The 15,645-nt window shown below is 47.7% G+C and overlaps 1 protein-coding gene across 1 annotated transcript in view; it reads left to right on the forward strand.

Annotated features, from left to right (window-relative positions):
• The window catches only part of MAPk-Ak2 (MAP kinase-activated protein kinase 2), a 183,478-nt gene that overhangs the window by 102,983 nt on the left and 64,850 nt on the right, over window positions 1-15,645 (forward strand). The window contains exons 5-6 of the mRNA XM_089562625.1: window positions 2,497-2,623; window positions 12,661-12,736. Coding sequence (XP_089418751.1) covers window positions 2,497-2,623; window positions 12,661-12,736 — 203 coding nt within the window. The remainder of the gene's footprint in view (window positions 1-2,496; window positions 2,624-12,660; window positions 12,737-15,645) is intronic.

The raw sequence follows: 15,645 nt of genomic DNA on the forward strand, positions 1-15,645 counted from the left end.
GCCAGGGCGGCCACCTGCCCTGACTTCCTTCAAGAGGCATTCCGCCACAGCCATCACTGGGTCGTTAGGGAAACCGGCCTTCTTCAACCGGTGCACTTGCGCTTGCAAGCTGTCCTCAATCTTATGCTGGCAGGACTTCTCGAGAGCACCCCGCAGGCAATTTTTTGCAATTCCCCGTTTTACCAATTTAGAATGGGCCGAATTATACGCTAAAATTTCTTTTTTTGTGCGAGGCTGGTACGACCAACAGATGTGCCCAGTGCCAAAGAACAAACGTAGCTCGAGGAACTGGAGGCACCCGTCCACTGGAACTTCATGCGTGAACCTCAGCTTGCCAGAACAATCACCTACAATCTCTAGAACACTTTTTACAACCTGTCGCTCTCGTTGTTAACATGCATAAACACAATAAAGTCATCCACGTACCTAAAACACTTAACAACACGCTTTTCGTCTTCAATGCACGCTGCAACGTGCTTGTCAAACTGTCCTAAAAAGATTTCACTAAGAATCGGGGCTATGCAAGACCCTATGCAAATGCCATCTTTTTGCACAAACAATCGGTCATCAAAACAAATGTAGCGCTCGTCCTGTCTCCTTCTCTGTCTTTGTCCTAGTTTTATGCGCTAGTCTTTTAATTAACCAAGAGGTATGCTGCTTGCTGGGTAGGTTTGCTCATGAGCAGAGGAATGCACCCTTCTCCAGGTTGCCCGAGAGCTCATCACGTCGTTGTAGGCAATGGGGCGAACTCGTGGTGGGGCACGCACTCATTCTCTGGTGTGCTCGCTGATGGTGCGGGGGACGAGCGGGGTATCCCACAGGAGCAGGGCACTGCTTCATCTCTGTGTTGCGCTCATTTTTACCAAAGAGAATGAATACTGGCCCCAGTCAAAGTTTTACATACAGTCCGCTTCTTTTGTATTGAATTAAACCAGTTTCTACCTTCTCTGTCCTGGTGTCCTGATTACTTACTGGTTAGTCCTTTTCCGCCACTGTGACTCAACTCTCTTTCTGAACAAGTATTTGAATACCTTAGCTGCCCACCTTTTATCGTCCAATCTCCTCGGACATTCTTCATATAGTATTCTACTCTCTATGAAGAAATTGTTTGCTTCATTCCAACCGGGGCGCAAATATCACTGGAGTTGTCTTGTCTGCGTAGGCTGAATGATGTAACTTAAAGCATAATGTCCTGCAAAATGCTTGCGTTTGCTACTCTAGAACCCTCTGTTGAACCATCCTGCAAGGTGATCGTGTATAGTGTCTGGCATCGTGAAACCGCTCATGTCCACAGATGGTCGGTTGGCAGTGGCGTGCTATTACACGGACGTGTTTGACCTGCCAGTGTTCCTTCCGGTTCTCGATAGTGGTGTGACTGTGCATTGAGCTCATGAGTAAGCTTACAAGTTAGTTTTCAGGCATCAGTGTGGGCATGTGTGCGCTTAATACCCTGGTGAAACTTTGTCTGTGAAGTCCCACATTGCACATATGAAGAGAAGAAAATTTTTTTAGCTCTTATTTATTTGCTGCAGCATCTCGGGGGTCTTGCATCGCGTGCATAAAAGGAAATTGCCTTCTGCGCAACCATCCAATCACAGCAGCAACTTACGTTTAGCCGTGTTGCAGACAGCAAGTCGTCATGGCGTCTTGACGGTTCAGCATGGCACAGGGTGTGTATGTTGCAGTGAGTGAGTGGATACCACAAATTTTCCTCTCCGTTCCCTCTTACCCTCAAGGTTAATGTAAATGTTCTGCGAACGTTTCTTTACTATTGCCAATCGATGTGGCAGTCTCCTTCTGTCCTGCAAAGCCATGCGTAGTTGTGTACAATCTTTTCTTCTTTAAGTACACCTCCGGCCTTTACGGTCCAGAAAAGAGCATTGTTTCTGTTTGTTAAAGTCCATTTGTGTAAATAGAGCAGCTTTGACGTGTTACTCTTTTACAGTGGAATCCGATGTGCAGCTAAACTTGTGGCTGAATTTTTCTTCTGTCGCATTGGTCGCGTTCTGTTTCTGGCCAAAGAGCAATGGTGCCGCTGGACGTACGTTTGGCTGTGGCAATGCAATCACATGCTGCCGCCGCTCACAGTCGCAGCTGAACAGGCATCCGCTTCCGGTGTTTCGGTCAATCAGGTGTGGCCGCTGCGCTAGATTGTGATGCTATCATTCGTGGTTAAAAAGGCGCATGCAAATCCAGTCTGTGTTGGCTAAAGTTTTCATTTTCATCTCGTGAAGCAGGCTGTTGGTACCTGCATACGATGCACAAGGACCTGGTTAAATCAATGTGTATAAAACTGCTCCATTAGATCGCGAAGAATACATGGCTTTCAATGGAGCAGAGATTGGGAAGCTAAAAATATGCCCTTACTTTGTGAATTTGGTAAGCAAAACAACTCGGCCTTCGGTTGCACATGCGCAATTTGTGCTCGGGGGGGGGGGCATCACTCAATGTTTTCAACGGGGCAGCTTGCTTACGGGCGCCCCTTCTGTGTTGCAGCCTGAAAACCTGTTGTACTCCAAGCCGGATGACAGTGCAGTTCTCAAGCTGACAGACTTTGGCTTTGCCAAGGAAACCACCAACTTCAACTCGTTGCAGACGCCCTGCTACACTCCCTACTACGTGGGTGAGTAAGGGCTGGCCTTTGTCCCCTTCGTTATTGAGTTGGAGCCAGCCTCCACCCCAGTCAGTGTCGGGGTGTGTGGCGGCAGCTACTGTTGTGCCAGGCACTCCAGTCGGCACCACTGCTTTTGAATTGTGCAGCACCATGCTCTGGCTACCCTGACAACCGTAAGCTTAGCTGTCAGTGCCATTCGTTCCTTATGTTGCCAGGTTTGCAGCAGATGCACTCTGTAGCAGGCATTGCAATGGGGACTTCCATGATGCACTTAGTACGGCAAATGCGGCAGCCACCTTTGGTCGGGTGAAATTTTTGGATGCGTTTTCAAGCTGCTGCCTACTTCTTTCTCGCTTACACAACAAAACCAGTGCCTTACATGTGGAGGGCCATCAACATCCCTGGGATTGCATGTCTTGAGAACCTGCCTATACAGACTGGTCAGGCCCTATGTGAGTCAGCCATCAAAGCACAACTGAGAGGTATTTCATGTATTCAGCACATTGCATCTGCCAGAATACTGTCTTTGCTGTGCGCAGCATTCCATGCTGTGCAGTGGTATTTTTGGACCGAATAAATGGCACGTCTGTGTGTGAAGACAGGTTCTCCATCTGAACTCAGTGCGTGCGTCTAGTACTGACAGAGCGCGCTCCAACGGAGAATGATCACTTCCTGCGCGATAAAAGCTGTCGTGAAATAGAGCACATATCATCATCATCATCATCATCATCATCATCATTTATTGGCCCTTAAAGACCAAACATCAAAACAAGTAATGACATTATTAGGTAAAAAAAAAATATAGTAAAACAGTGAAAAAAAAGTATACAGTGAAAAAATCATTGCTTGGGGAAGAGAAAAAAAGAAATACACGTTTATAAATCAGGCAGACAGGTGCAGTAGTAGATCAAACAGTCATAACATAAAAATAAAACGCAAAGGCAACAGTTGTTGTAAGGCCTACAGGGAAGGACCCGAAGCATTGCAGTCTGTGACACAGGGCAGTGAGTGCGGCGGATTCTCTCTTGCTTTCCATCACATTCATGTAGTGCCCATCATTTTATGCTCGTGTGCATTTGCAGTGAAAGTTGTGTCTCTGTTATCTTCTCAGCTGCATTCAGAGACTTTATCCGAGGCTGTACTGAGCATTCTGAATGCCTCATTCATACTAGGACAGCGTTCATTATAAATGGGCACAGCTGCATGGAGTCGCTGCGCATGCACTTTGCATTTTGTTTCACTTGTGCCCTTCACTATTTGTTTGAAAAGTGGTGCAGGTAGTGGTGCTCGCTGAGGGCGTTTCAGCGACAAAATCGCAAGTGAAGTATACCAACTCATGTTTCAGACCATCCTTGATGGATCGAAACAGAAAACGTTTCAAGAGAGCGGCTCACAAAAATCAAGTCAAGAATGGAAGCAGATGAGCCATGGATTGTGGGGTTTAGCGGGCCGTGCTCTGCGGGAACAAAGGAACGACACACTGGCTGACACAAACAAGGCATTCATTGCTACAACAACAATAATGCCAGCTAGCAACAAAATGCACCGAGGAATCGAGGATGTCCGACTCACCAGCGCGGTTACGAGCTAACGTTCGCCCACGGTAGGGCAGGGGAAAAACTCCGAGGCCGGACGGGACGAGCTGAGAACATGTTTCCACACGAGGTCGCCCGCCGACAAAGAGCGAAGCTGCGAGCGAAACGTCCGCTCGCTATCCCAGTGCCGAGCAGAAGAGACCCCGTCGCTACCCGCGAGCGCGCAGCAAAACGCCATCCGTGGCGCTGGTGTCGCTGCGATGCGAGCACCCTCTTCTGTTAGTTAGAGTAACGAAACTGAGAAGGGTCTGTTGCGGGAGAGCTAACTACAGGGAACTAGAGCGTTGAGGGAAAGCGAACACAGGGGACGAAGGCGTCCCCACATCATACATGTAGCTTGTCCTACTACCTGTTTTAGATTGTGATGCAGCATAATGTCAAATGAATGTTGAGCATTTGCGCAATGTCGTGAATTAGATGAGGCCAAATCCCAGTTAGTGCCGGGTAAGCTAAAGTCACCAACAAGGAATACGTTTTTATGTTTGAATGATGACATGTGTTCCGACAAATCGCGTAGAAACTGAGGAGGGGAATCTGGAGCTCGGTACACAGCCAATAGAAAGATGGAACGGCCCCTAAAAGATAGCGTAAGGTGAATGCTTTCATGGCCATGAATATTGTTTTTAACCGGAACCGCCACTCCATCACCTCTTGATAATATGTCACGCCGATAGACTTGATAAGTTGGAGGAAAAACGTCATTATTATCTACTTCATCTATTTCATGACGACATGTGGATAGGAGAAGTGCCTCAAGCTGTTTGCTTTGGTTGATTATGCTCCGCGCATTTCTGTTTATAAGTCTTAATTCCTTCCTGCTCCGTGCACTACGCCACTCACGTGTGCTCCGCGATGGCAGTTTCACCCTCGTGGTGTCATCCCACAAAAACATTTGGCCGCAACTGCACCTTCATTTTGTTGTCCCTCTGTAATCCATAACAAGTTTCGTTTTCCTTTGAGAAGTCATTCTGAGTGGATATGCATTTTTGTTGCATTAGCAGCACTACGTCAGGTTTTTGCCTCGTCGCGTAGCCGGTGGTCGGTAGACACGAATGGCCTAGCAACTGTTTCAGCCGAACTCCGCCAGTAGCGTCGCAGTCGTTGGCGCCGCGCCGCTGCCGCACGCGTAGTCGCTCGCTCCCGCCAGATGCGTGCTCTCCGCCGAGGTAGAAGGTGAGGAAGTAGCGCTTCACGAGGGTACATGCGTGCTTCGCCTCGGTGGAATCTTGTCATTATGGAGAGCGCTAAAGGGAAGCAACGGTGACAGGACCAAGCTAGAAAGGGACAACACGCTCGAGAGACAGCAGAAGAACGCGCTGCACAACTCGAAAAGCGTCGCAGCTAATGCAACTTACCAGGCTTAGCCAGAGCTAAACCACGCCTAATTTTTTCCTTTGAGCTTGTGACCATTTTTAAGGACTTTTTGCTTTTCATTGTAATCCTTGAAAATTATGATCACAGGCCTGTTGACAGTGTTCTTTCCTAAACGATGAATTCTACCGACAGAAGTACGATGGACATCAAGTGTTTCCAAGAAAATTTCAGTTAGAATCTTCTGTCCTAGATCAGATTCGGTCTCATCTGGTTCGTCGCTTACACCAAAAACAACTTAATTAGAACGTCTCTTGTAATCTTCCATATAGACCAGTTTTACTGCAAGGTGTGAATGTGCGTTCCATGTTAGTTTTTCAATACGCGCAAAGCGAGCGCTTAAGTCAGATATTGTTTTTTCTAAATTTCCTTGTTGTGTTCTGAGGGCTACAATCTCGGTTGTTAACTTAGAATGAGCTGTAAGCAATTGCTTTAATAGTTCTGAAGGGTCTTCATTAACTCTTTCGCTACCGCAGAAAATGGACGATTTGGAGTGTACGGAATGAAAAATTTTTTTCACAAGAACTAATACACCCAGCACATATTGCAATGCATGAAATTGTAGCTTATTAGTTACATTTCTGAATGAAGCAAACAGAAGAGTTGTGTGTGCGAAAGTAAATGAACATTTATTTGTGAAATTTGCTAAAAACACAAAAAAAGTATATAGCAAAAACAAAAATTACCGGCTGCACTAAGCCAGAACTTGATTAGAGGAAAACTGGAATATACAAACTGTTGCACATGTTTATAGCTGTCATTATTCACAGTTTCAGCTATGAGAAAAATTTACTGCACTTTCCATGGCCTGTCAAGTCAGGGGTCCTGACTGTGGTGCCACTGTGAAGAGCAATCAGGGGTGAAGATGTGAAGCAGAGGTAGACTGACAGGTGCTTCACATAAGGTTTTATCTTTGTTCCTCCCTTGTCCTCTGATAGCTGAGCTTGCAGTTTCTTCTTTTTTTAATTTTTTTGGTTGGTGTTGAATGGATTCTATGGGAGGATTGGGGGCGTGGACTTCATTTTCCTCATCAGACCCCGAGATTTCTTGAATGAGCTGCTCCCTGATAGCCAGGTGATAAAATTTGGCATTTTAGGCAAGCTCTAAAACATCAGAATCAATGAAATAAGTTTTAGCGATGTGGTTCGAAAGCCAGGACACTTTCCAAGTCTTGCCAATAGATGCTGCCGCCACTGAATCATCCGCGTCCGTTACGTGCAAAAAAAAGAAAACAAAGGAAGCGAAAAACCAATTTTGAGAAATGATTTTTGATGGCAGAGGGCCAGAATAGATTGTTCTGGTATTTCAGTAGAAATAAAGTCGCGGCAAGTCAACAATTCCAATGTATATGATGATTCCAATGAACATCAGCCTCTCCAACAGATTCACGTCTTCCCATGAGCCGTCACGCCGAACTTGCTGAAAATCTTCATCCATGCATACTTATTAGTGTTTCCGCACACGGTCTTCATCATTTCCGCCGTGAAGAGCATCAAAAAAAAGTCGAAGTCGAGCTAATCTCCGAGCGCCGCTCCGCAGCGATGTGCCGATATGGACACCTAGCTGTCGTGTTGGTTGAAAAACGAGGCGCCACCTTGAGCATTTGGCAAACTGCCTTCGCCATACGTTGTCAAGACCCTGAAGCACAAAAATAAACCACTCTCATCAATTACAAACCGTATGAACCGCAGAAAACTCACAGCGAACGAAAACAGAACTTACATGCAAGTACGCGCTGACGTTCCAGGCTCCCGACGCGAAGTCTCGCTGTCGAAACCGAAATCCAACGTTTGTACATTGTTGCCCGACTAATAACAGCTGCTTTCATCGCAAAAAACGAAACCGAAACCGGCCGACGTACTCGGTGTCAGCTTTCGTTTTCGAGGAGCGCGCGGCGATGCGGACGCCATTTTCTCCGGCTGACGCCGCTGCGGCCGTTCAAAGTTTTATTTTTCATGGCGCCCCCTCATGTTAAAACACTGAAACCAAGGCTGCAATCGAAAAAGCAGTTGTTGAGCTCGCTAGCTAGATAGCGGAGCACGTACACGACTATCCAAAATGAGCTTTTTGCGCGAGTAATTTGAATCGATCATATGCGATCGATGGCCTATGGCGCGGTAGCGAAAGAGTTAAGCAATTGCTTTAATAGTTTTGAAGTGTCTTCATTGGAATCGTCGGGCCCAGGGTTAGATTCAGTGTCACCACACAAAAGCAGCGCGCAAACACAAAACATGTCTTGGGCAATGATTACACAGCACTGTGGTCACGGCAGGGCCAAAAGACCCCCCCCCCCCCCCCCCCCCCCCCCCCCCCCCCCTCCCCCGAACAAAATTTCTGGCTACGCCACTGCTGTACACATACTGTTTAAGCTCACAGATCCATTCCTGAGGGCCTTGATGTCGATTGGGGTCTGCCCTGGCTTTTGGTGGCAGTGGTTTGAATTGTGCTGTTTCCTCGATCGTTTCGAGTAGGCACTAGTCGCTACTCATTGTGTTTAGTCAGTAAGTACGTTCTTGGGGAGTGCAAGATCTGAGGTTCTGTCTGTATTTACGCTATTTCCTATATTGGTAGGCCTATTTTGGTACAAGTGCCTATGTGATTGAGTGTAGTTAGACCTAGATCCTGTATGGTTTGCCAAGGGACTGTGCCTTTTTATTGTGCCTTTCTGTACCCCAGGCAGGATGTGGCATATCTCCGACTATGATTAACAGCACGTTGTCAGCGAGCTTGACCGTTTTGCGTACTGGGCCTGATATGGTGCTAGCGCGATCACTAGGTGGAGTATGTTATACCTTAAGTGTGAAGATGTTTCCATCCCCCGTCTTTCCTGGGGTAACTTCTATCATTGTGCCCATGTGTGATGAAATTTGTGCTGTATGGTCGCTTTGATTCGGTGGATGTGCATTCTCAGGTGGAAGGGGTGTAGCCTGTGGAAGGCAAGTGCTGAAGACGTGTTGGTGGTGTTGAGAGGACATAGTAGTAGCGCTTAAAAAACAAGGACGACAGGGTAGAGAAAGACAGCACAGGCGCTAGACATCAACTGACTTTATTCTCGAGAACAACAACGAATTTATAGGCGACAATCAGGAGCATAAAAAATCAACTTTTGAATCGCATGCGTGATGGCACTTCCCGATACAAGAACCTCAAATCTTTAGTGCACAGATAAACATTCTGTTTGCTCACGCAGGTTCGCCGTTCCGAGTGAATGAGAAAGGCTTCCAATACTTCCCGCTCTTTCTGATCTGCACTGACATAAATCACACGTGTCTGCTGAAGCAAAGGGGTACATTTTTTGTCATCATGTTTACAACGTTTGCAATGTGCCGCCAAGTGTCCCGGACCTGATATCGCAGCTGCCAAATTGTTATGCTTCATGAGGCGAACATTGATGCAACGGCCAATTTGGCCAATGTAGCACTTTCCGCAAGATAGCGGAATCCGGTAGACCACATTGGTCCTGCAGGCCATAAACGGCTTCCCATGCTTGATGGGGCATGACAGCTTTCTGTTGCAGTCATCATTCACCACTCTGCAAAGTTTGCCGAGTTTGTTGGGTGCAGTAAGCACTACCCTGATATTGCCTTTCGAGGCCACCTTTTGATGTCTAGCGCCTGTGCTGTCTTTCTCTACCCTGTCGTCCTTGTTTTTTAAGCGCTACTACTATGTCCTCTCAATCTAAACACCAACTAGCCCAGCTGTCTGCCTTAAGTGTTGGTGGCATCGGACGGGCAGGCCACTACGTTTGTTTTTTGGCGCTGAGGTTGGGGAGGACTGTGTGGTGCAAGATTAGTTGCAGCTGTTGGTCAAAGCGCTGGTTTACGCTATAGATGGTTTGGCCAGCAAACGTGGATTTCTTGGTCGTGTGTATCTAAACGCTCATTAATGTGCACTAGAGCCTTGGACGTGACCTGGAACTTAGACCTGGGTACCGGCTCGTCCGTGGCGTTAATGCTTTCCGAGGACGTTTTTGAGTGCCTCAATTAGCATCTATATTAGTTGCCCCCCCCCCCTCCTTCACTGGTGGACAGGAGAGGTTTGGAGAGAGCTACCGGAATTGCAAATGGGCAAAGGTTGTTCACAGCCTTATAGTTTGTTTACAGTTCTTCTTGTAAGACTTCGTGTGCGCAGCAGCACAGCAGTGGAAATGGCTGCCAAATGTGTTCTTTCTATGAAGATGGGGAGGGAACACATGCGCTGTTGCAAGAATTGTGACAGAGATGTGAGATTGTTTGTGGGCTTCGCTGAACCAAAGCTCGAGGACATGCAGCCCCTGTTCCGGCCCATTTGCCATGCACCCTTTCCAAAGGAACGCATCTGCCAGCGCTAGGTAGCCAATCTAGAAAGAAGGATTTCAGTCTTGGAAAGTCTGCGAGGGTAGGTGCACAACACAGCCGCATGAAGAAGCTGTTCCACTGCCGAAACCATGGCAGCCTGCTTTCAAAAGCTGTCTGTTGCATTTTCGTGTGTAGCAAGACCCCGTTTCTCGTAAGTTAAGGGCCCTTAGTAACAGGAGTGCCCGAGGTCGAATTAGGAAGGAATAGAAGGACGACTTGCGCTCCTGCATACGGTTACTTCATATTGTGCAGTGCACAGCCGTGCGAACGGACAGCACTTACCGGCAGTCCGTGTATTACATGCCGTCTTGGTGCTACTGTTGAACTTCACTCACAGAAGCGCAGTTTTTTGTGGAGCAGATTCGAAATAAAGAATTTGCATTACGGCTGCCATGGTTGTCCCTTCCTCGCGATCCATGCGAGACAGTCACTAAAAATGATCTTGCATTCCAGCACTCGCAGTGCATACCTAGCACAGAGCATATACCACAATCTTGTGTGCGAGGCTGACATAATTGTGAACTTCATGTGGCATGAACGCACTGCCATGCGCGCATTATAATGATTATATTGGGGAATCCTTGCACCAGCTTGTGAAGGCTGCTTGATACATGGTATTGTTTACCATGATAGTTAACAATTGTGTGTATATTTTTGTTGCCTTTCTCTGTTTAACAAGCCAATGAAAAATATTTTAGGTTTGCTAAGCACTGTTAGTAGGCTGTAAACAAAGGCTTACAATGTGCATTTGAATGTTTTAAAACAGTGTCTGCATGCATGCACACAATACAACCTTCGCTGCCGCAGGAGCATTAAACCTTGCCGTTTTAAATAAAAAAAAAGAACTTTCAGCAAAGCCTTCAGTGGATGCTAAGACAAGCATTCAGGCGATTGGTTCGAAGAGGCGGGGAGCGGAGTGGCTCTGTGCGACAAGACGTCTGATCACGTTTTCACGCCTCCTGTGATGTAGATTGGGGTTCTCCCGTGAAGTTTTGGCCAAACCCTGGAGTTCTCTTCCCCTCTACTTTACCAGCCGAAACAGTGGCTGTCAGAGCCGAATCATCAGACGCAGCAGCCGTCGTGACGAGGCTTGCACCGAGCAGTCAGGAGGCTGGTAATGTCGGCGTGATCAAAGATGGCAGTCCCCATGATACGGTGCTGTAAATCGTCTATACTCCAGAAGCTCACGTTCCCTCACATCAGCCTTTGCTGCCCAGCTCACCTGTTTGTCTGCTGCTCGTGCTTCCAATTTATGGAAGCAGGCAGCTTCCAGATATTTGCTCTGCTGATTCTGCCTGCACTGGAAAGCAGAGAACAATGATGCACAGCGTTTCGTGCATCAGGTCCAATGCTGTCAAAGCTAGCTCTCTTGTTTGGGCTGCCTGCAGGCCCGACTGAAACTTAGTGGCTCCCTTGTGGTGAGTGAAATATAATAAATGTTTTGCCCGCAGACTTGATTAAATGCACGCTTATTGTCGACAACATGCTGCAGCTTTCTCGTGCCTTAGACCACTCTGCCACAGACCAAGTGCCTCTGTTTACTTTTTCATGCGTCCATACCTTTCACAGCGTTGCACCTGATGTATGAAGTGGAACATAGTTGTCCACTCGATGGTAGGGAAATTTTTGCCCTGCCGTGGTGCAAAACCAGAACACTTCCTCGATTCCATGTAATGTCTGCTTGAGAGTAACAGCCAGATGCAAGGGAAGTTCAGAAACAGCTGAAACCTCGTTATGCCAAACTGGTGAAAAATTGTTGGCTATAGCTGAAATTCATAATGTCAAATTTTGCAGAGAAACTCTCGCTGGAGAAACGAAACTCAGACAGTGAAAGAATGGCAACCTTTTCCAAAGTTTTAACACCGTTTCTAAGCCACTCGTGGCTGCTGAGTGGCAAATGCCAGTTAAGTTGGCTTCTCTGCACAACAAGCCAGCAGTGCCAGCCAGGATGAAAGCTCTTTTCATCGCCTGCGCTCCGCGACAGTCGACGTGAGCAGAGGATGGATGCTGGAAAGCTACATCGGACAGTGTCGCTCGTTCTGTGGCACTATACATGGGTGCCCATCACCCAGCTGGTGTTTGCCGCATCACCACCACTCGCTCGTGTAGTGCCATCCGAGCAGAAGTCCAATATGTGTGTTTTATGACAAACCATACGAAATATATAAAGTTAGATTATTTTTGGGAGCAAAGCCACCGCGGTGGCTCAGTGGCTATGGTGCTCGGCTGCTGGCCCGAAAGACGCGGGTTCGATCCCGGCCGCGGCGGCTGAATTTCTTTGGAGGAGAAATTCGAGGCCCGTGTACTGTGCGATGTCAGTGCACGTTAAAGAACCCCAGGTGGTCGAAATTTCCGGAGCCCTCCACTACGCTGTCTCATAGCCTTAGTCGCTTTGGGACGTTAAACCCCATAAACCAACCAACCATTTTGGGAGCAAATGTAGGAACAGTTCGGTGTAGACAGTGTGGATACTTCCAGAGCTTGTTTCAAGCCCAGCACATTGCAGCAGTGCAGCTAAGCTCCTTGTGTTTGTTTATGTACTGGCTCCAGTGTAGCCGGTCACGACTCAAGAACGAAGCAGCTTTTCCCCCCTTGGTTGTTGTGACAGTGCGGGGGGGGAACAGTTGTCATGCTAGCAGGTTGGTGAGAATGGCTGGAAGGGGGGGGGGGGGGGGGGGGGGTCTTTCGTTCTGGAGTGGTTGCCGCGGATGAACCCTGTCTGAGTTGTCCTCCTTCCTTTCAGCTCCCGAGGTGCTGGGTCCCGAGCGGTACGACAAGTCCTGCGACATGTGGTCCCTAGGGGTCATCATGTACATACTGTGAGTGGCTGGAGCATGCATATGTCTCTGCTGGGCCACCATTGACCCCAGCTGGCTGGTGTGTCACAGCTCCAAGTATTTTCCTCCTCTCTGAACATAGCACATTGTGGCCAGGCCTTTTGGAAAGATAGGCCGGATAAAACTGTGCTGCCAAGCATTCCATGTAACTCTAAGGTAACACTCTCATTGTGCCGCTGGGGAGCACTTTCGACATGGTGCACCCACTTTCACGGCGTGCCCTCCGCTCTCTCTCTCAGGTTCATTCCGAACTTTGCTACATTCAAAATATATCGACGCAAAGTTGCTGAAGTTGCATCACAGTTTCAGTGCGTAAAACTTGCAGTGTGCTGGCAGCAGGTGTTATCCGACAATGAAGAGAGCATGCAGCGAGTGCCCACTGCAACCGACCACCTCCTCAGTGCCTGTGGAGCAGACAGGGGACATGCAGGGGGTGCGGATTCCACCGGTCTTTTCTTGTACACTTTATAGTAAGTTACAGTTAAAAAAAGAAGAAATGCTTAGAATACTGAACGCATCACGGCCTAGCGTACTGTTGAAAGTACAGTTAAATTTTGAAAGATTTCGCAGCCAAAGTTTGGATATTACTTCTAAAGTGGGTCATGCTTTTATCACCACAGGGTTAGCCGACGCTCCTTAACTAAGAGGGTGCATTTCCTCTCCTCGTGTTCAAGGGTAACCACAGTACGTAGGAAGAGAAGTGGACAGGACAAATGGTAACTAGCAACTGGGGTTTATTACTGGGAAGAACATGGTCCAGCTGAAGTGTGCGTCTGCACAAACCGTGCCACAAGAGAGAAAGGTCCGTGGCAGAATTCAGACAAAATGACTTTGAAAACTAACAGTAAACTAACAGTAAAACTAACAGTAACAGTAATCACTGTCTCTTCAAGAACTGAGTCTCCTTACCTAGAAGAGCCGCAGACTGACACATGCGTCTGGTCCAGGCTTGTGGCTGCGTTCCGCTCCTCCCGATGGCAGTGGCCGTGTTCAGCTGGGGGTGGCACCCCTGGCACCTCCTGCAATGCTCTGGGCGATTGGCACCACTGTCTGGTCTCAAGGACCGAAAGTGCTGGCGCAGCCTCCACTCCCGAGATAACTCGGGCTACCACATACGCACCCCCCCCCCCTCTCCCGAGTTAACTCGTTTTGGCTTTTTAACTCACCCCCTGCCGCTCCCGATAATACTCGTGCAAAAAAAAAATGATGCACACATGTAGCGCCATCTATGGAGAGACCCCATAAATTCATAGATCTTGTAGAGTACATTTTACATAACAGATGGCGCGCACGTTTCCACATCCGAGTCACTTAGTTTTGGTCTCCACACAGCAGCCATGTGAGGCAATGTGGCACACTCATCCGCGCTTTGACGGACGAAGAAATTCAAAACTGCTTGTGAATTCGGAGTCCAATGATAATGAGAACGAGAAAGGAGCCCACCTAAGTGCCTTGTCGAGTGATGACAGCGATGACAGTCCCCCTGCCACTGAAAAATCCACGTAAGAAGAGGAAATCTGACAGGCGAGATTGGTGCTGGAAGGTTCGATTATCCTGAATAAACATGTCTACATGTCCTGCGTAGCATTTTAGTGCATTACTAGCAAAATATTTACAGGAAACTAACGTGCGAAAAAAACCCGGCAGGGTGTGTGCAGCGGTGAGTAAAAACACCTGGCAGCCTCATGTTTAAGCATCGACTCCTGTCTGGCCGACGCATACTCTGCCGCCCTTGTCGACCAACTGGCCATGCTGTTCCTCCCCTCGTCCTCCGTGGAGAAAGTTCAGGGTGGTTGCTTCCCGCTGACTGCACCGGTAGTCGCTTGTTTATATTTCCTCGTGGCTGCATTTACGTATATGTTGTTATGCTGGTTTCAAGAATGCAGCAGCATGAGAGAGAAGAGTGGGTGCTTTGAATGTCCGGCACCTTGCACTTTTTTTTGCTCTATGAGGAAGTATATGCTGCTGTACTTTTTATAGTATACGCTGAGTATTCCTGTGTGCACAATGGTATGTATCTGTATTCCCGTAGGTATTGTCGTTCCTTGCAATTTTTTCGAAAGAAACCACTTTGTCTTCTCAGCAAGGCCTTGGAGGCTGCTGTACTTTTCGCTACAGATCCTTAGTATGATGATGATGTGGTTTTAATTGGTTATAATGAAGTTTTGGTTTCGAGAAGTGGATGTTGTGCAATGCAGAGGGTTACTGTTAATCATTTGACACCGACTGTGGAAAGGCGATTTCAACACTGTCACAGTGTTTCAACAGTGTAAACACTATTGCCTGCAGGTATGATAGCATCGAGCCTACATGCTTTGTAAAGCAGGGGTCGCCTACAGCGCTAAAAAAAAATTGTGCTCCTGTGAGGCAAAACTCTTCTTTTTTAACGAGGGCATGGCAGGTGTCGACCTTTTGGATCAGGCTGCCAACAGCTACTAGATTGGCATCAGGGGCGGCAAAAAGTGGGGACGGCTGTTAAGCTCAACTTTGCAATTATGAATGGCTGGACAATGTAGTATGAAATTGTTAGAGGCAAGCCTGATGGTTCCTTTGGTTAGCAGTCCTCATTAGCCACGTCCTGATGTGCAGCCAGTTGCAGACCCTCTGGCCCACTTGTGTCCGATGCTTCTTTGAGAAGCTTCCCGCACAGATTGGAGAAAGAACTGCGGTGACAGCAAAAATGGGTGCGGGAGGCCTGTGAGAAGTGTTGTGCCACCCTCTGCACGGATGCCACCAACTAGGAGTGGAGCGTAAAGGAGGGGATCCAACGTAGTACTGTACAAGGTACATCAGTCTTGACGAAATTCGTTATGAGGCAGCGTCATGTGCCGAACATGAAGAAAACTGAGATTTTTCTTGATCTAGACCCCTATGGATTTCTTCATATATAC

This window comes from Amblyomma mixtum, chromosome 10 (genome assembly GCF_055824585.1).
Source record: "Amblyomma mixtum isolate Tamu chromosome 10, ASM5582458v1, whole genome shotgun sequence".
Taxonomy (NCBI): domain Eukaryota; kingdom Metazoa; phylum Arthropoda; class Arachnida; order Ixodida; family Ixodidae; genus Amblyomma; species Amblyomma mixtum.